This window comes from Oncorhynchus clarkii, chromosome 7 (genome assembly GCF_045791955.1).
Source record: "Oncorhynchus clarkii lewisi isolate Uvic-CL-2024 chromosome 7, UVic_Ocla_1.0, whole genome shotgun sequence".
In the NCBI taxonomy this organism is placed as follows: domain Eukaryota; kingdom Metazoa; phylum Chordata; class Actinopteri; order Salmoniformes; family Salmonidae; genus Oncorhynchus; species Oncorhynchus clarkii.
In genome coordinates, this window is record NC_092153.1 from 84,848,738 (window position 1) to 84,869,841 (window position 21,104).

The window sequence follows — 21,104 nt, forward strand, 5'->3', positions numbered from 1 at the left end:
TCACATCAACGCTGTGCTAAACTGTTCATGTCAGATACCATCACGTCTACGCTGTGCTAAACTGTTCATGTCAGATACCATCACATCAACGCTGTGCTAAACTGTTCATGTCAGATACCATCAACGCTGTGCTAAACTGTTCATGTCAGATACCATCACGTCTACGCTGTGCTAAACTGTTCATGTCAGATACCATCACATCAACGCTGTGCTAAACTGTTCATGCCAGATACCATCACATCTACGCTGTGCTAAACTGTTCATGAAAAGGATAAGAAACTACACTATGAAACAAAGATAAATTATTGAATCACAAAACCCCACTGATATTGCCAACTACTTTGAGGATTGTTTAATTGGCAAGATTATCAAACTTAGGCGTGACATAACAGCAAGAAACGCAGACACTACACATCCAAATATATCTGACCAAATTATGAAAGACAAGAATTGTACATTTGAATTCCGTAAAGTGAGTGTGGAAGAAGTGAAAAAATGATTGTCGTCTATCAACAATGACAAGCCACTGAGGTCTGACAACTTGGATGGAAAATTACTGAGGATAATAGTGGACAATATTACATCTCCTATTTGCCATATTGTCAATTTAAGCCTAGTAGAAAGTGTGTCCCCTCAGGCCTGGAGGGAAGCTAAAGTCATTCCACTACCTAAGAATAGTAAAGCCCCCTTTACTGTCTCAAATAGCCGACCAATCAGAATGTTACCAACCCTTCGTAAACCTTTGGAAAAAATTGCACTGCTCTACCTTCTTAACAACACTATCAACAAGGCAGGTCCTACAGGCCATAGTTTCTACCTTCTTAACAACACTATCAACAAGGCAGGTCCTACAGGCCCTAGTTTCTACCTTCTTAACGACACTATCAACAAGGCAGGTCCTACAGGCCCTAGTTTCTACCTTCTTAACAGCACTATCAACAAGGCAGGTCCTACAGGCCCTAGTTTTGTAGCACCTGGACTACTGTTCAGTCGTGTGGTCAGGTGCCACAAAGAAGAACTTAGGAAAATTACAATTGTCTCAGAACAGGGCAGCACGGCTAGCCCTTGGATGTACAAAGAGAGCTAATATTAATAATATGCATGTCACTCTCTCCTGGCTCAAAGTGGAGGAGAGATTGACATCATCACTACTTGTATTTATGAGAGGTATTGACATGTTGAATGCACCGAGCTGTCTGTTTGAACTACTGGCGCGCAGCTCAGACACCCATTCATACCCCACAAGACATGCCACCAGAGGTCTCTTCACAGTCCCCAAGTCCAGAACAGACTATGGGAGGCACACAGTACTACATAGAGCCATGACTACATGGAACTCTATTCCACATCGAGTAACTGACGCAAGCAGTAATGGGGATCCATAATAAACCCCAGGAAGAGTAGCTTCTGCCTTGGCAGGAACTAATGGGGATCCATAATAAACCCCAGGAAGAGTAGCTGCTGCCTCGACAGGAACTAATGGGGATCCATAATAAACCCCAGGAAGATTAGCTGCTGCCTTGGCAGGAACTAACGGGGATCCATAATAAACCCCAGGAAGAGTAGCTGCTGCCTCGACAGGAACTAATGGGGATCCATAATAAACCCCAGGAAGAGTAGCTGCTGCCTTGGCAGGAACTAATGGGGATCCATAATAAACCCCAAGAAGAGTAGCTGCTGCCTCGACAGGAACTAATGGGGATCCATAATAAATATAATCTCAATTCAAAAAGCAACACCACACGGCATAACGCCTTGCCCGTATTTAAGCTAGATAGCTTCCTGCCTCTATGCTGATAGACCTCTCACCACATCCTAGAGAGAGACAGAAACAGAGAGAGAGAGAGAGACAGAAACAGAGAAACAGAGAGAGAGAGAGAGAGACTGAAACAGAGAAACAGAGAGAGAGACTGTAGCCAACATTACAGAAGATATGTGTGACGTCTTTTTTTAATCATACATCCAAAAAGGAAGTGTTGTGTTTCAGATAGCTTAAACACACACACACAGCAGCTGCTACTTCTCCTGGCTCTCTGTACCCTCAGACAGTCTGTTGTTGACCTCTCAGTGAGCATGTCGGGTAGTGTTAGTGTTTGGAGGGTAGTGAGCTGGATGGTGCTGGGCATGGTTCTGGGGCTCAGTGGTGGGGGTTCAGCCCTGAAGATCTGCACCTTCAACATCCAGTCCTTTGGAGAGAAGAAAATAGAGAAGCCAGAGGTGGTTGATGTCATATTGGCTGTAAGTAGTCTACATTTATTTAGTTGAACCAGTTGCAAACTGTAGTCTGGATTTTTTATGCCGATTTTGGAGCGGTGGCTTCTTCCTTGCTGAGCGGCCTTTCAGGTTATGTCGATACAGGACTCATGTACTCATCTCTTCTGACCCACTGGAATTGTGATACAGTGAATTATAAGTGAAATAATCTGTCTGTAAACAATTGTTGGAAAAATGACTTGTGTCAACCGACATGTCCTAACCGACTTGCCAAAACTATAGTGTGTTAACAAGAAATATGTGGAGTGGTTGAAAAATGAGTTTTAATGACTCCAACCTAAGTGTATGTAAACTTCCGACTTCAACTGCATGTGGATGTTGAATCCCTTAGAATTTTGCGTAGAAACTAGATGTGGTTGTTCCATTTACAGTCTGCAGTTATGGTCTCTTTTGTGGTGTTCCTGCTAACAGTGAGTTTCGCAGTCGGTTCTGCAAACAGTGGTTGACATTTGAACGTTAGACTCTGTACCTTACATGTTTACAGCAGACGAGTTCATCGCATTGTGTCACATTCATTACCTCACAACTATGACTTTAGCATAATAAATAATAATAAAACAGGATCCCTCGAAAACGAGAAGGTGCATGTCAAGGGCAACAATCTTGTCATTACAATTTACATTAATAGATAAGGCTGTGCATTTACTGTGTGTATAGATAATGCTGTGCATTTACTGTGTGTATAGATAAGGCTGTGCATTTACTGTGTGTATAGATAATGCAGTGCATGTAATGTATAGATAATGTTGTGCATGTACTGTACAGATAATGCAGTACATGCAATGTATAGATAGTGTTGTGCATGTACTGTATAGATAATACAGTGCATGCAGTGTATAGATAATGTTGTGCATGTACTGTATAGATAATGCAGTGTATGTAATGTATAGATAATGTTGTGCATGTACTGCACGGGTAATGCGGCACATTAACGTATAGATAATGCTGTGTGCGTACCGTACAGATAATGCTGTGCGTGTACTGTATAGATAATGCGGTGCATGTACTGTGTATATAATTATGTGCATGGATAATGCTGTGCATGGATAATGCTGTGCATGTACTGTATGGATAATGATGAGCACGTACTGTATAGATAATGCTGCACATGTAATGTATAGATAATGTTGTGCATGTACTGTATAGATAAGGCCGTGCATATACTGTATAGATAATGCTGTGCATGTAATGCATAGATAATGTCGTGCATGCAATGTATAGATGTGTTGTGCGTGTACTGTATAGATAATGCTGTGCATATACTGTATAGATAATGCTGTGCATGTGCTGTATAGATAATGCATATACTGTATGTACATCAGTAACACTCAGGATGTGTATTTGATTATTGTATAGTTCCAGTTACTGGTGTGTTTTGTTGGGTGTAAGCAAAAGACCCCTGAACTGTAGTGTGTAGAAATACGTACAAAACAGAGGTGAGGAATGGGATTGTACAGATGTTACAACATCCTTCCGAATATGGACGTGTTGAGTAAAGGTGTCCTGACCTCAACCTATTGAACTGCGTATAAATTTGTTCCATGGAAAGCAGAAGTCAGCAAGGGGGATCTGGTGCGACAACATTCTTTAGTAAAACAGAACAGAGTCTGAGTGAGGTCAGGTTAGCGTGAGAATTGGATCTGTGAGAGAATAACTATATTATATAACTAAGGAAGTACACTATGTGGTGGACGTTGTCCTCTCTGGGAAATTAAACTTCCTGTATATTAAGTACGCTGCCTTTTAAAAGTTTGGGGTCACTTCAGAATGTCCTTGTTTTTGAAAGAAAAGCTCATTTTTTTGTCCATTTAAAATAACATCAAATTGATCGGAAATACAGTGCAGACATTGTTAATGTTGAAAATGACTATTGTAGCTGAAAATGGCATTTTTTTTATGGAATATCTACATAGGCATACAGAGGCCCATTATCAGCAACCATCACTCCTGTCTTCCAATGGCACTCTGTGTTAGCTAATCCAAGTTTATAATTTTAAAAGGCTAATTGATCATTAGAAACCCCTTTTGCAATTATATTAGCACAGCTGAAAACTGTTGTCCTGATTAAAGAAGCAATAAAACTGGCCTTCTTTAGACTAGTTGAGTATCTGGAGAATCAACATTTGTGGGTTCGATTACAGGCTCAAATTGGCCAGAAACAAAGAACTTTCTTCTGAAACTCGTCAGTCTATTCTTGTACTGAGAAAGGAAGGCTATTCCATGCGAGTAATTCCCAAGAAACTGAAGACGCCTCACAAGTCATCAACTGGCAGCCTCATTAAATAGCACGCGCAAAACACCAGTCTCAATGTCAACAGTGAAGAGGCGACTCCGGGATGCTGGCCTTCTAGGCAGAGTTGCAAAGAAAAAGCCATATCTCAGACTGGCCAATAAAAATAAAAGATTTAGATGGGCAAAGAACACAGACACTGGACAGAGGAACTCTGATAAACTTGGATTAGCTAACACAACGTGCCATTGGAACACAGGAGTGATGGTTGCTGGTAATGGGCCTCTGTACTCCTATGTAGATATTCCATTAAAAATCTGCCGTTTCCAACTACAATAGTAATTTACAACATTAACAATGTCTACACTGTATTTCTGATCAATTTGATGTTATTTTAATGGACAACAAAATGTGCATTTCTTTCAAAAACAAGGACATTTCTAAGTGACCCAAAACTTTTGAATGGTAGTGTATATAATATACAGGAAGTTTAATTTCCCATAGAGGAGAATGTCCACCACATAGTAAAACCCTGGCCACCTGAGGAAGTACTTGATGTTAAGTTGAGGTTTCTCATACACATGCACCAGCATCTCTATCCAGTGTACTAAAAGACGTCTCTATATTGCAGCTGATCGCTCGCTGTGACATCATGCTGGTGATGGAGATTAAAGATCTCAGTGCGAAGGCTTTCCCTCAGCTCATGACTCAACTCAACAGGTAGGGGTGACCTGAAAGACACTGAATGACAATGGCTGGTGTGATGACCAAGGCCTGAAAGATGTACTCCCCTGTTACAATAACACTAGTGTGTATTAGTGTGTATTAGTGTGTATTAGTGTGTATTAGTCTGGGTGTTATAAGAACAAAATGTTGGGGAAGCTACTCTGAAAATGTCGTTTATCAAACTACCAATTACAGTGCATTCGGGAAGTATTCAGACCGCTTGACTTTTCTACATTTTGTTACGTTACAGCCTTATTCTAAAATAAATTCAATTGTTTTTCTTCCTCATCAATCTACATAAAATACCCCATAATGCGAAAACAAAAAAACAGGTTTTTAGACATGTCATATTGACATAAGTATTCAGACCCTTTACTCAGTACTTTGTTGAAGCACCTTTGGCAGCGATTACAGCCTCAAGTCTTCTAGGGCATGAAGCTTCAAGTTTGGCACACCTGTATTTGGGGAGTTTCTCCCATTTTTCTCTGCAGATCCTGCGTTGTCTTGGCTGTGTGTTTAGGGTCGTTGTCCTGCTGGAAAATTTATCTTCGCCCCAGTCTGAGGTCCTGAGGGTTCTGGAGCAGGTCTCTCTGTACTTTGCTCCGTTCATCTTTCCCTTGATCCTGACTAGTCTCCCAGTCCCTGCCACTGAAAAACATCCCCAAAAGCATGATTCTGCCACCAGCATGCTTCACCGTAGGGATGGTGCCAGGTTTCCTCCAGACGTGACGCTTGGCATTCAGGCCAAAGAATTCAATCTTGGTTTCACCAGACCAGAGAATCTGGTTTCTCAATCTTGTTTAGGTGTCTTTTGGCAAACTCCAAGTGGGCTGTCATGTGCCTTTTACTGAGGAGTGGCTTCTGTCTGGCCACTCTACCATAAAGACCTGATTGGTGGAGTCCTGCAGAGATGGTTGTCCTTCTGGAAGGTTTTCCCATCTCCACAGAGGAACTCTGGTGCTCTGTCAGAGTGACCCATCGGGTTCTTGGTCACCTCCCTGACCAAGGCCCCCTCTCCCCTGATTGCTCAGTTTGGCCGGGTGGCCAGCTCTAGGTAGTCTTGGTGGTTTCTATAGACCTGTTTTCGCTTTGTGATTACATGTAGATTGATGAGAAAATTATATTTAATCCAGTTTAAAATAAGGCTGTAATGTAACAAAAATGTGGAAAAGGATCAAGAGGTCTGAATACTTTCTGAATGCACTGTACTTAACACTGGAAGAATTTAAGATACCCTTAAGAAAAATATAGTTGCTTAACTGAAGTTACTTTGAAAAAGTAGTTCACTACATCCAAACTACTTTGTGAAAAATGATCATACCTAAATCTAAAGTGGCATAGACAACAAACAGCAAGAATAGATCCCTTTGGAATCAGATGTGATCACTTTGGAATCAGATGTGATCACTTTGGAATCAGATGTGATCACTTTGGAATCAGATGTGATCACTTTGGAATCAGATGTGATCACTTTGGAATCAGATGTGATCACTTTGGAATCAGATGTGATCACTTTGGAATCAGATGTGATCACTTTGGAATCAGATGTTTACAGAATGTGTAAATTAGCCGAATTAAATACAAAAAGTGTTTCAAGTGAGGTCTGATGCTGAAAAAGAACGGACGTTTTTTAACCTACTTCACCCATATTTTCTATCATTTTGGCCCCCCAAAAAGTTGTGTGTAGTTCGCTACAGCACCACATGACAAAAAGGTAATTAACTAGTGAAAACACTACCTAGATTTACATACAGTTACCCTACTACCAAGCTACTGCAGAATTTAGTTACATTTCTAGTTGAATTTCATATAGTTCACTACTCCCCAACACTGTCAATAAAGTACATTAAGTAATCCGTCCGTCCATCCATCCATCCATCCATCCATCCATCCATCCATCCATCCATCTATCCATCCATCTATCCATCCATCCATCCATCCATCCATCCATCCATCCATTCATCCACTCATTCATTTGTTTGATGGTTCATTCATTGGTTCATGAATGTATTAATTCATCCATTTACCCATCTATTTACCCATCCATCCATCCAACCCCCCTGCTCCCTCTGTCCTCTGCAGTGACTACAGCTCCAGGAAGAATGAGTATAACTATGTGATCAGTGACAGACTGGGACGTAAGTCCTACAAGGAGCAGTACGCCTTTATCTACAGGTAAGTCCTACAAGGAGCAGTACACCTTTATCTACAGGTAAGTCTTACAAGGAGCAGTACACCTTTATCTACAGGTAAGTCTTACAAGGAGCAGTACACCTTTATCTACAGGTAAGTCCTACAAGGAGCAGTACACCTTTATCTACAGGTAAGTCCTACAAGGAGCAGTACGCCTTTATCTACAGGTAAGTCCTACAAGGAGCAGTACACCTTTATCTACAGGTAAGTCTTACAAGGAGCAGTACACCTTTATCTACAGGTAAGTCCTACAAGGAGCAGTACACCTTTATCTACAGGTAAGTCCTACAAGGAGCAGTACGCCTTTATCTACAGGTAAGTCCTACAAGGAGCAGTACGCCTTTATCTACAGGTAAGTCCTACAAGGAGCAGTACACCTTTATCTACAGGTAAGTCCTACAAGGAGCAGTACGCCTTTATCTACAGGTAAGTCTTACAAGGAGCAGTACACCTTTATCTACAGGTAAGTCCTACAAGGAGCAGTACACCTTTATCTACAGGTAAGTCCTACAAGGAGCAGTACGCCTTTATCTACAGGTAAGTCCTACAAGGAGCAGTACGCCTTTATCTACAGGTAAGTCCTACAAGGAGCAGTACACCTTTATCTACAGGTAAGTCCTACAAGGAGCAGTACACCTTTATCTACAGGTAAGTCCTACAAGGAGCAGTACGCCTTTATCTACAGGTAAGTCCTACAAGGAGCAGTACACCTTTATCTACAGGTAAGTCTTACAAGGAGCAGTACACCTTTATCTACAGGTAAGTCCTACAAGGAGCAGTACACCTTTATCTACAGGTAAGTCCTACAAGGAGCAGTACGCCTTTATCTACAGGTAAGTCCTACAAGGAGCAGTACGCCTTTATCTACAGGTAAGTCCTACAAGGAGCAGTACGCCTTTATCTACAGGTAAGTCTTACAAGGAGCAGTACACCTTTATCTACAGGTAAGTCTTACAAGGAGCAGTACGCCTTTATCTACAGGTAAGTCTTACAAGGAGCAGTACGCCTTTATCTACAGGTAAGTCTTACAATTTTGCCTGTGCTTACAGCTGTATTCCGTTAATTTTTATCCTAGTGGTTAGAGGGGCCGCAGGTGGCCTAGTGGTGCAGTGCGGCAGGTGGCCTAGTGGTTAGAGGGGGCAGGTAGCCTAGTGGTTAGAGGGGCGGCAGGTGGCCTAGTGGTTAGAGGGGCGGCAGGTGGCCTAGTGGTTAGAGGGGCGGCAGGTGGCCTAGTGGTTAGAGGGGGTGGCAGGTAGCCTAGTGGTTAGAGGAGACAGGTAGCCTAGTAGTTAGAGGGGCGGCAGGTGGCCTAGTGGTTAGAGGAGGCAGGTAGCCTAGTGGTTAGAGGGGGGCGGCAGGTAGCCTAGTGGTTAGAGGAGGCAGGTAGCCTAGTGGTTAGAGGAGGCAAGTAGCCTAGTGGTTAGAGGGGCGTCAGGTGTCCTAGTGGTTAGAGGGGCGGCAGGTAGCCTACTGGTTAGAGGGGGAGGTGGCCTAGTGGTTAGAGGAGGCAGGTGGCCTAGTGGTTAGAGGAGGCAGGTGGCCTTGTGGTTAGAGGAGGCAGGTGGCCTAGTGGTTAGAGGAGGCAGGTGGCCTAGTGGTTAGAGGAGGCAGGTGGCCTTGTGGTTAGACCGTTGGACCAGTAACTGAAAGGTTGCTAGCTCGATTCCCCGAGTTGACAAGGTAAAAATATGTCGTTCTGCCCCTGAACAAGACAGTTAACCCCACTGTTTCTAGACCAGTTAACCCACTGTTCCTAGACCAGTTAACCCACTGTTCCTAGACCAGTTAACCCACTGTTCCTAGACCAGTTAACCCACTGTTCCTAGACCAGTTAACCCACTGTTCCTAGACCAGTTAACCCACTGTTCCTAGACCAGTTAACCCACTGTTCCTAGACCAGTTAACCCACTGTTCCTAGACCAGTTAACCCACTGTTCCTAGACCAGTTAACTCACTGTTCCTAGACCAGTTAACCCACTGTTCCTAGACCAGTTAACCCACTGTTCCTAGACCAGTTAACCCACTGTTCCTAGACCAGTTAACCCACTGTTCCTAGACCAGTTAACCCACTGTTCCTAGACCAGTTAACCCACTGTTCCTAGACCAGTTAACTCACTGTTCCTAGACCAGTTAACTCACTGTTCCTAGACCAGTTAACCCACTGTTCCTAGACCAGTTAACCCACTGTTCCTAGACCAGTTAACCTGCTGTTCCTAGACCAGTTAACCCACTGTTCCTAGACCAGTTAACCCACTGTTCCTAGACCAGTTAACCCACTGTTCCTAGACCAGTTAACCCACTGTTCCTAGACCAGTTAACCCACTGTTCCTAGACCAGTTAACCCACTGTTCCTAGACCAGTTAACCCACTGTTCCTAGACCAGTTAACCCACTGTTCCTAGACCAGTTAACCCACTGTTCCTAGACCAGTTAACCCACTGTTCCTAGACCAGTTAACCCACTGTTCCTGGACCAGTTAACCTGCTGTTCCCAGACCAGTTAACCCGCTGTTCCTAGACCAGTTAACCCACTGTTCCTAGACCAGTTAACCCGCTGTTCCTAGACCAGTTAACCTGCTGTTCCTAGACCAGTTAACCCACTGTTCCTAGACCAGTTAACCCACTGTTCCTAGACCAGTTAACCCGCTGTTCCTAGAACAGTTAACCCACTGTTCCTAGACCAGTTAACCCACTGTTCCTAGACCAGTTAACCTGCTGTTCCCAGACCAGTTAACCCGCTGTTCCTAGACCAGTTAACCCACTGTTCCTAGACCAGTTAACCCACTGTTCCTAGACCAGTTAACCTGCTGTTCCTAGACCAGTTAACCTGCTGTTCCTAGACCAGTTAACCCACTGTTCCTAGACCAGTTAACCCACTGTTCCTAGACCAGTTAACCTGCTGTTCCTAGACCAGTTAACCCACTGCTCCTAGACCAGTTAACCTGCTGTTCCTAGACCAGTTAACCCACTGTTCCTAGACCAGTTAACCCACTGTTCCTAGACCAGTTAACCCACTGTTCCTAGACCAGTTAACCCACTGTTCCTAGACCAGTTAACCCACTGTTCCTAGACCAGTTAACCCACTGTTCCTAGACCAGTTAACCCACTGTTCCTAGACCAGTTAACCTGCTGTTCCTAGACCAGTTAACCCACTGTTCCTAGACCAGTTAACCCACTGTTCCTAGACCAGTTAACCTGCTGTTCCTAGACCAGTTAACCTGCTGTTCCTAGACCAGTTAACACTGTTCCTAGACCAGTTAACCCACTGTTCCTAGACCAGTTAACCCACTGTTCCTAGACCAGTTAACCTGCTGTTCCTAGACCAGTTAACCTGCTGTTCCTAGACCAGTTAACCCACTGTTCCTAGACCAGTTAACCCACTGTTCCTAGACCAGTTAACCTGCTGTTCCTAGACCAGTTAACCCACTGTTCCTAGACCAGTTAACCCACTGTTCCTAGACCAGTTAACCCACTGTTCCTAGACCAGTTAACCCACTGTTCCTAGACCAGTTAACCCACTGTTCCTAGACCAGTTAACCTGCTGTTCCTAGACCAGTTAACCCACTGTTCCTAGACCAGTTAACCTGCTGTTCCTAGACCAGTTAACCTGCTGTTCCTAGACCAGTTAACACTGTTCCTAGACCAGTTAACCCACTGTTCCTAGACCAGTTAACCCACTGTTCCTAGACCAGTTAACCTGCTGTTCCTAGACCAGTTAACCTACTGTTCCTAGACCAGTTAACACTGTTCCTAGACCAGTTAACCTGCTGTTCCTAGACCAGTTAACCCACTGTTCCTAGACCAGTTAACCCACTGTTCCTAGACCAGTTAACCCACTGTTCCTAGACCAGTTAACCTGCTGTTCCTAGACCAGTTAACACTGTTCCTAGACCAGTTAACACTGTTCCTAGACCAGTTAACCCACTGTTCCTAGACCAGTTAACCCACTGTTCCTAGACCAGTTAACCCACTGTTCCTAGACCAGTTAACCCACTGTTCCTAGACCAGTTAACCCACTGTTCCTAGACCAGTTAACCCACTGTTCCTAGACCAGTTAACCCACTGTTCCTAGACCAGTTAACCCGCTGTTCCTAGACCAGTTAACCTGCTGTTCCTAGACCAGTTAACCTGCTGTTCCTAGACCAGTTAACCTGCTGTTCCTAGACCAGTTAACCTGCTGTTCCTAGACCAGTTAACCCACTGTTCCTAGACCAGTTAACCTGCTGTTCCTAGACCAGTTAACCTGCTGTTCCTAGACCAGTTAACCCACTGTTCCTAGACCAGTTAACACTGTTCCTAGACCAGTTAACACTGTTCCTAGACCAGTTAACCCACTGTTCCTAGACCAGTTAACCCACTGTTCCTAGACCAGTTAACCCACTGTTCCTAGACCAGTTAACCTGCTGTTCCTAGACCAGTTAACCTGCTGTTCCTAGACCAGTTAACCCACTAGACCAGTTAACACTGTTCCTAGACCAGTTAACCTGCTGTTCCCTGGTAGGCTGTCAATGTAAATAAGAATTAGTTTAATAAAATGTTTAAAAAACAGTAAGCGCAAATGTTGCTATGGTAACCAGGGAAGAATCACCAACAAAGTCACGTGACTTTGTGTGGGTGGTGGAAACTATTATTATTTCAATTATTTGGTAAATCTAATTTAAAACTTTAGTTATTGATATGTGTTGTTCCTCTAAGTGTTTTTCATGGTAATTAAAGAAGTGGAGGTGGTAGGAATGGTAGGAATAGGGTTTTCATAGCTTATAGTTATAGTGAGGCATTTTGGGGTGGTTTGTAGGTGTGGAGTTGTTATTGTGGATTATAATGGGCGAGTTGTAATGGTAGTGGTAGTAGTGGTGACTGTGGCAGTAGTATGAGTAGTTAACTGTGGTAAATTCTAGCATAAAGCTTTATTGAAGTTGAGTCCGTCTGTACGCCCTGGACCAGAGCTGGACCCAAGCTAGCTACTAAGTACGCCCAGGACTAGAGCTAGTTAGTGTAGACCAGACCTAGCTAGCTACTATCTATATCCTGGACAAGAGCCAATTTGTGAAGAAGAGAGCTGGCCCAGAGCTAGTTAGTGCAGACGTTAGCTAGACCAGAGCTAGTGTGGAACAGAGCTAGCTGGCTACTAGCTACACTCTGAACCGGAGCTGGCCCAGAGCTAGTTAGTGCTGACGTTAGCTAGACCAGAGCTAGTGTGGAACAGAGCTAGCTGGCTACTAGCTACACTCTGAACCGGAGCTGGCCCAGAGCTAGTTAGTGCAGACGCTACCTAGACCAGAGCTAGTGTGGACCAGAGCTAGCTGGCTACTAGCTACACTCTGAACCGGAGCTGGCCCAGAGCTAGTTAGTGCGTACCAGAACTAGACCACAACTAGTGCGGACCAGAGTTAGACCAGAGCTAGTGTGCTAGCTAGCTACTATATGCCCTGGCCCAGAGCTAGTTAGTGCAGACCAGAGCTAGATCATTGCGCTAGGGTCTCATACCCAACTCTGTTGCTCGGCAACGTTGGCTCAAAACATTGCCAGTGTATCATCAGCTATAAGCAACTCAACACGTATCAGTTCCTGCTCTCTGATATGGACATTTTATCAAAATCTTAAGGATTTTGCTTTCTTTTAGACCTGTTATAAACACACTAAAACAAAATACTGTTGATTTTACAGTAATATGTAATTTACTGTAAATTCCAAATAAACTTTGGTCAACTTTACAGCAAAGTTTATTTGGAATTTACATTAACATACTGTACTTTTTTTTACAGTAATTTACATGTAACCGGCTTACAGTATATTACCGTAATAACAGTAGGATGATTTTTTACATTTTTTTTTTACAGTGCATGTATGGGCCTGAGAACTGTCACAGACCATAAGCAAAGCACTTGAACTAGTACTAAAGGAAGTGTGATGACATGTGTTTCTCAGACAGAGGCTGGTGTCAGTGAAGGAAGTGTACCAGTACCCTGACACCCAACCTGGAGATGAGGATGCCTTCTCCAGGGAACCTTTCATCGTCTGGTTCTCTTCCCCCAAAACAGGTGACTGTCTGGCTGAACTAACCAACACATTATTACCGTTAGACTAGATGTTATCGGGGCAGGACCACTTCACTGCAGAGCTACACTTCAATTACAATTCTTGCTCGCAGTTTTAACAGCGAAGAAGAAATACCGAATTGGCAAGTTGCTTTGACAGTTAGAAGGCAGTAGGTTAAACTGGCATATTGTATCACAGCTGTAAAAGTTGCTTGGGACAACAAGTATCCCTCTTTCACTGCAGCCGTCCAGGACTTTGTGATCATCCCGATCCACACCACTCCAGAGACGTCCGTCAGGGAGATAAATGAACTGTATGATGTGTTCCAAGATGTCAAGCAACGATGGACCTCAAAGGTAGAGCACACACACACACCTACCATGGTTTGGACTGACCTATTTCCTATATATACACACACACCTACCTACCATGGTTTGGACTGACCTATTTCCTATATATACACACACACACCTACCATGGTTTGGACTGACCTGTATCCTATACACACACACACCTACCTACCATGGTTTGGACTGACCTATATCCTATACACACACACACACACACCTACCTTGGTTTGGACTGACCTATATCCTATATATACACACACACACCTACCTTGGTTTGGACTGACCTATATCCTATATATACACACACACACCTACCTACCATGGTTTGGACTGACCTATATCCTATATATACACACACACACCTACCTACCATGGTTTGGACTGACCTATTTCCTATATATACACACACACCTACCTACCATGGTTTGGACTGACCTATATCCTATATATACACACACACCTACCTACCATGGTTTGGACTGACCTATATCCTATACACACACACACACACCTACCTTGGTTTGGACTGACCTATATCCTATATATACACACACACACCTACCTTGGTTTGGACTGACCTATATCCTATATATACACACACACACCTACCTACCATGGTTTGGACTGACCTATATCCTATATATACACACACACACCTACCTACCATGGTTTGGACTGACCTATATCCTATATATACTCACACACACCTACCTACCATGGTTTGGACTGACCTATATCCTATATATACTCACACACACCTACCTACCATGGTTTGGACTGACCTATATCCTATATATACACACACACCTACCTACCATGGTTTGGACTGACCTATATCCTATACACACACACACACACCTACCTTGGTTTGGACTGACCTATATCCTATATATACACACACACACCTACCTTGGTTTGGACTGACCTATATCCTATATATACACACACACACCTACCTACCATGGTTTGGACTGACCTATATCCTATACACACACACACACACCTACCTTGGTTTGGACTGACCTATATCCTATACATACACACACACACACCTACCTACCATGGTTTGGACTGACCTATTTCCTATACACACATACACACACACACACACACACACACACACCTACCTTGGTTTGGACTGACCTATTTCCTATACACACACACACACCTACCTACCTTGGTTTGGATTGACCTATTTCCTACACACACACACACACACACACACACACACACACACACACACACACACATATATATTGTTGTAGTCTATCAGCGGTTAAATAATTTCCTATCAATCAATCAAATGTATTTATAAAGCCCATTTTACATCAGCCGACGTCACAAAGTGCTACACAGAAACCCAGCTTAAAACCCCAAACGGCAAGCAATGCAGATGTAGACGCATGGTGGCTAGGAAAAACTCCCTAGAAAGGCCAGAAGTTGTATCATTTCTGGTTTCACCCCGGTAAAAAAAAAAGTGCACAGGTAAAGTTTATTACAACATACAGTATCTCCCAGAAATAGCTACAAGCTCATATAACTCCACTGGTAAACCACAACAGTCACCACCAACAGTAGAGATCAATGCTCTCCATGGTGTGTGATATTTGTAACAATGAGATATTTGTAACAATGATGTATTTGTAACAGTGTGAATTTGTAATAGTGTGTATTTGTAATAAATTTTCAGATTACTATGGGTATTAGCAGATATCATTTCTATAAATGGTGAAAAAAAGGCCCTAAAATGACACCTTACTAAACCAAATTTGTGTTCAATGTAAACTGTAATCGGTACAAGATTAAAACAGATTATTTTGGTGCAAAAAAAAATCTCCATTGAGCATGTTTTTTTTGTGTCCAATGTACTTTGCACACCTGTGGTAGTTTCCATGCTCAATCTCACATCTCCTTTCTTCAGAATGTGATCATCATGGGCGACTTCAATGCGGCCTGCGGCTACGTACCCAAGAAGCAGTGGAGCAGCATCCGCCTGCGGTCTGACAGCAGCTTCCTGTGGCTGACGGGTGACACCATCGACACCACCGTCAAGGAGTCCACAGACTGTGCCTATGACAGGTCAGAGGGCGTTGCCATAGAAACATACATCAGGGGTCATACAATCCCGTGCACATCCCTATGGCTTCCCTTTGAGTGTAACAAATGTGGTTAAGCTTTAAGCTCAGCGGGTTAAAACAGACTTGTAATGTGACCTAGGAGCCAACCCGATCAGTATACTGAGCAGGTGCTGGATGTCAACGTAACTGTTCATCAGCCAGAACGTCTTCTTTAGGATTTCTCTTTCTGCTCTATGGTTCTCCTGCTCCTGTCTGATCCCATCCTTGTTCCTCTGTCTGTCAATAGGGTTGTCCTCCACGGGGACAAGATGATCCAGGCAGTCAACCCAACCTCTCTGGATGTGTTTGACTTCAGACGGGCCTACGGACTAACCGAGCTACAGGTATAGCACCCTCTCCTCTCTCTCTCTTTCTCTCTCTCTTGACAGATCTGAAATGCATCTAATGTAGACTGTACCAACTAGAGATCCAAAACGTCTGAATGTAAAACAGTGTCAGTGTTAAATCCTCTGATGGTGTCAGTGTTAAATCCTCTGATGGTGTCAGTGTTAAATCCTCTGATGGTGTCAGTGTTAAATCCTCTGATGGTGTCAGTGTTAAAGCCTCTGATGGTGTCAGCAGTGTTAAATCCTCTGATGGTGTCAGTGTTAAATCCTCTGATGGTGTCAGTGTTAAATCCTCTGATGGTGTCAGTGTTAAATCCTCTGATGGTGTCAGTGTTAAATCCTCTGATGGTGTCAGTGTTAAAGCCTCTGATGGTGTCAGTGTTAAAGCCTCTGATGGTGTCAGCAGTGTTAAATCCTCTGATGGTGTCAGTGTTAAATCCTCTGATGGTGTCAGTGTTAAATCCTCTGATGGTGTCAGTGTTAAATCCTCTGATGGTGTCAGTGTTAAATCCTCTGATGGTGTCAGTGTTAAAGCCTCTGATGGTGTCAGTGTTAAATCCTCTGATGGTGTCAGTGTTAAATCCTCTGATGGTGTCAGTGTTAAAGCCTCTGATGGTGTCAGTGTTAAAGCCTCTGATGGTGTCAGTGTTAAATCCTCTGATGGTGTCAGTGTTAAATCCTCTGATGGTGTCAGTGTTAAATCCTCTGATGGTGTCAGTGTTAAATCCTCTGATGGTGTCAGTGTTAAATCCTCTGATGGTGTCAGTGTTAAATCCTCTGATGGTGTCAGTGTTAAATCCTCTGATGGTGTCAGTATTAAAGCCTCTGATGGTGTCAGTGTTAAATCCTTTGATGGTGTCAGTATTAAAGCCTCTGATGGTGTCAGTGCTAAATCCTCTGATGGTGTCAGTGTTACATCCTCTGATGGTGTCAGTGTTAAAGCCTCTGATGGTGTCAGTGTTAAATCCTCTGATGGTGTCAGTGTTAAATCCTCTGATGGTGTCAGTGTTAAATCCTCTGATGGTGTCAGTGTTAAATCCTCTGATGGTGTCAGTATTAAAGCCTCTGATGGTGTCAGTGTTAAATCCTTTGATGGTGTCAGTATTAAAGCCTCTGATGGTGTCAGTGCTAAATCCTCTGATGGTGTCAGTGTTAAATCCTCTGATGGTGTCAGTGTTAAATCCTCCGATGGTGTGTGTTTGTGTGTTCCAGGCCCTGGCGGTGAGTGACCACTATCCAGTGTGCATCACTGTGAAGGCCGCTCCGAGGAATAAGGGTTAACGTCTTGTCCTCGTAACGGTACCGTCCTGAGGACGTCTCGGTGTCCCTCGGGTGGTCTGTGTGCGTCCTGCAGTGTTTGCTTTGCTCCAGTCCATAGCTAATTAATCCCAGAAGCATGGTCACTGAGCTGCACTCTGTGCTTCAAGATTATTATACTTTTGTGTTTTATATTCGTTTTTATTTCTATTAGTATTTTTTTGTTGTTGTTGACTTAATCTAGTAGTTTTTATTCTATTTGAGTTTTCTAAAAACATTTCTATTTGGTTTTTGATATTATTTAGTTTTAGCTTTAGTGTTAGCCTGGGTGGCTAATAGCTAGGAGGCATGTATGTGTTGTAGGTTGTATTTCTAGTTGTCTCAGACCTAGATTATAGATTATTACAGATTGCATTACAGATTAGACAGACCTAGACCCAGAGCAACAGACCTATAGCAACAGACCCAGAGCAACAGACCTAGACCCAGAGCAACAGACCCAGAGCAACAGACCCAGAGCAACAGACCTAGAGCAACAGACCTAGACCTAGAGCAACAGACCCAGAGCAACAGACATAGAGCACCAGACCCAGAGCAACATACCTATAACAACAGACCCAGAGCAACCGACCTAGAGCAACAGACCTAGAGCAACAGACCCAGAGCAACAGAGCCAGAGCAACAGAGCCAGAGCAACAGACCCAGAGCAACCGACCTAGACCCAGAGCAACAGACCTAGAGCAACATACCTATAACAACAGACCCATAACAACAGACCCAGAGCAACAGACCCAGAGCAACAGACCCAGAGCATTTCTCCTTTATTTAACCAGGTAGGCAAGTTGAGAACAAGTTCTCATTTACAACTGTGACCTGGCCAAGATAAAGCAAAGCAGTTCGACACATACAACAACACAGAGTTACACATGGAGTAAAACAAACATACAGTCAATAATACAGTAGAAACAAGTAGTGAAGCCAGGCCTATTGAAACATACCTATAACAGCAGCACTATGTCTGGGGAGGATGTCTAGGCCTATAACAGCAGCACTATGTCTGGGGAGGATGTCTAGGCCTATTGAAACATGACCATCTCCTGACAGCATTTACCTGACAGATTCAAAAGCTTGAAAAACCCATTAGAAAAAAAATCTAAAACTAAACATAGTGGGGTTTTATTTAGTTTAGTTTTGTAATCAGAAATAATAGTTTCAGTACAGTTTTAGTTTTTAAAGTGGGTTTCTTAATTATATATATATATTTTTTTAATAAATATTTTTTTCATGATTAGTTTTAGTTTCCTATAATAACGTTGGCGTACTTTGCTCCAGCCACTCAGAGGTTAATGTGTGTGTTTCCTTGTTGCTAGGCGACCAGCTGTGCCTGTGACCAGCTCATTTGAAGCATCTTGCTTTTCTTCTCCCCATGCTTTGTTTACTGCATCACATGGCAGCTTTTTCCTGCCATCCTATTACCTGGTAGTGCACTATATAGGGAATAGGGCTCTGGTCTAAAGTAGTGCACTATATAGGGAATAGGGCCCTGGTCTAAAGTAGTGCACTATATAGGGAATAGGGCCCTGGTCTATAGTAGTGCACTATATAGGGAATAAGGCCCTGATCTAAAGTAGTGCACTATATAGGGAATAGGATCCTGGTCTATAGTAGTGTACTATATATAGGGAATAGGGCTCTGGTCTATAGTAGTGTACTATATAGGGAATAGGACCCTGGTCTAAAGTAGTGCACTATATAGGGAATAGGGTTCTGGTCTAAAGTAGTGCACTATATAGGGAATAGGGCTCTGGTCTATAGTAGTGTACTATATAGGGAATAGGGTTCTGGTCTAAAGTAGTGCACTATATAGGGAATAGGGCCCTGGTCTATAGTAGTGTACTATATAGGGAATAGGGCCCTGGTCTAAAGTAGTGCACTATATAGGGAATAGGACCCTGGTCTAAAGTAGTGCACTATATAGGGAATAGGGCCCTGGTCTAAAGTAGTGCACTATATAGGGAATAGGGCCCTGGTCTAAAGTAGTGCACTATATAGGGAATAGGGCCCTGGTCTATAGTAGTGTACTATATAGGGAATAGGGCCCTGGTCTAAAGTAGTGCACTATATAGGGAATAGGGCTCTGGTCTAAAGTAGTGTACTATATAGGGAATAGGGCCCTGGTCTATAGTAGTGTACTATATAGGGAATAGGGTTCTGGTCTAAATTAGTGCACTATATAGGGAATAGGGCCCTGGTCTATAGTAGTGCACTATATAGGGAATAGGGCTCTGGTCTAAAGTAGTGCACTATATAGGAAATAGGGCTCTGGTCTAAAGTAGTGTACTATATAGGGAATAAGGCCCTGGTCTATAGTAGTGTACTATATAGGGAATAGGACCCTGGTCTAAAGTAGTGTACTATATAGGGAATAGGGCCCTGGTCTATAGTAGTGTACTATATAGGGAATAGGACCCTGGTCTATAGTAGTGTACTATATAGGGAATAGGACCCTGGTCTAAAGTAGTGCACTATATAGGGAATAGGGTTCTGGTCTATAGTAGTGTACTATATAGGGAATAGGGTTCTGGTCTAAAGTAGTGCACTATATAGGGAATAGGGTACCAGAGTCATGTTAAAAACACCTGACGACATGCAAATGGCTTATCCAAATGTAAATGATTATTTCCTCAGTTGAACCAGTTTGTAATATGTCATGTAGCAGTGTTCTTTTAAGGAACATTATTTATAGCTAACATATGTCTGTATATCCTATATCAGATAATAGATTTGGTATATCCTATATCAGAGAATATATTTGGTATATCCTATATCAGAGAATATATCTGGTATATCCGATATCAGAGAATATATTTGGTATTTCCTATATCAGAGAATATATTTGGTATTTACTATATCAGAGAATAAATTTGGTATTTCCCATATCCACCATAATTTGCAAATAAATTCATAAAAAATCCTACAATGTGATTTTCTGGATTTTTTCTCTCATTTTGTCTGTCATAGTTGAAGTGTACCTATGATGAAAATTACAGGCCTCTCTCATCTTTTTAAGTGGGAGAACTTGCACAATTGGTGGCTGACGAAATACTTTTTTTGCCCCACTGTAAACAGCGTTATGGTAATGTGGCCGCACCGTCTCCCATGAGCTTCCCCAAGTTGTACCAAACGGACCAGTTCGTAGTTGGATTCTTCACCCATCTTTTATACCTTCTCCGGAACGTAAACGTTGTTCGGACCTCAAGTTCTGTGAGGTGGAAGAAATTCCTTTGTTCTCTATGAAAATTCACTCTGTCTCTATACTGTGGCCATGAGGAGATCATCTCTTCCAGCAATTTACGACCTCTCTGACCTCAGCAGCCTAGTTGTAGGAGGCAGGGAGAGGGGGATGGGGCTTGCTGTACCCAAAGATGGCAACGTCATGACACCGACTTGCCAAAACTATAGTTTGTTAATTAACAAGAAATTTGTGGAGTGGTTGAAAAATGAGTTAATGACTCCAACCTAAGTGTATGTAAAATTCCGACATCAACTGTATTTCTCATAGAAAAACATATA

At 43.0% G+C, this 21,104-nt stretch overlaps 1 protein-coding gene across 1 annotated transcript; it reads left to right on the plus strand.

The window, feature by feature from the left end:
* Nucleotides 1–1,947: 1,947 nt before the first annotated feature.
* Nucleotides 1,948–20,507, plus strand: LOC139413934 (deoxyribonuclease gamma-like). Its single transcript, XM_071161803.1, has 8 exons — nt 1,948–2,238; nt 5,136–5,224; nt 7,313–7,405; nt 13,350–13,462; nt 13,704–13,816; nt 15,732–15,889; nt 16,175–16,271; nt 17,487–20,507. The coding sequence occupies exons 1-8, from the start codon at nt 2,074–2,076 to the stop codon at nt 17,553–17,555; spliced, it is 897 nt and encodes a 298-aa protein (XP_071017904.1). The 5' UTR covers nt 1,948–2,073; the 3' UTR covers nt 17,556–20,507.
* Nucleotides 20,508–21,104: the final 597 nt, after the last annotated feature.

Bases quoted from the DNA above. Each gene is read 5' to 3' on its own strand.
- LOC139413934 (XM_071161803.1), top strand. From the start codon at position 2,074: ATGTCGGGTAGTGTTAGTGTTTGGAGGGTAGTGAGCTGGATGGTGCTG. The intron at 7,406-13,349 runs GTAAGTCCTACA...TGTGTTTCTCAG, and splicing joins CAGTACGCCTTTATCTACAG to ACAGAGGCTGGTGTCAGTGA. The intron at 15,890-16,174 runs GTCAGAGGGCGT...GTCTGTCAATAG, and splicing joins ACAGACTGTGCCTATGACAG to GGTTGTCCTCCACGGGGACA.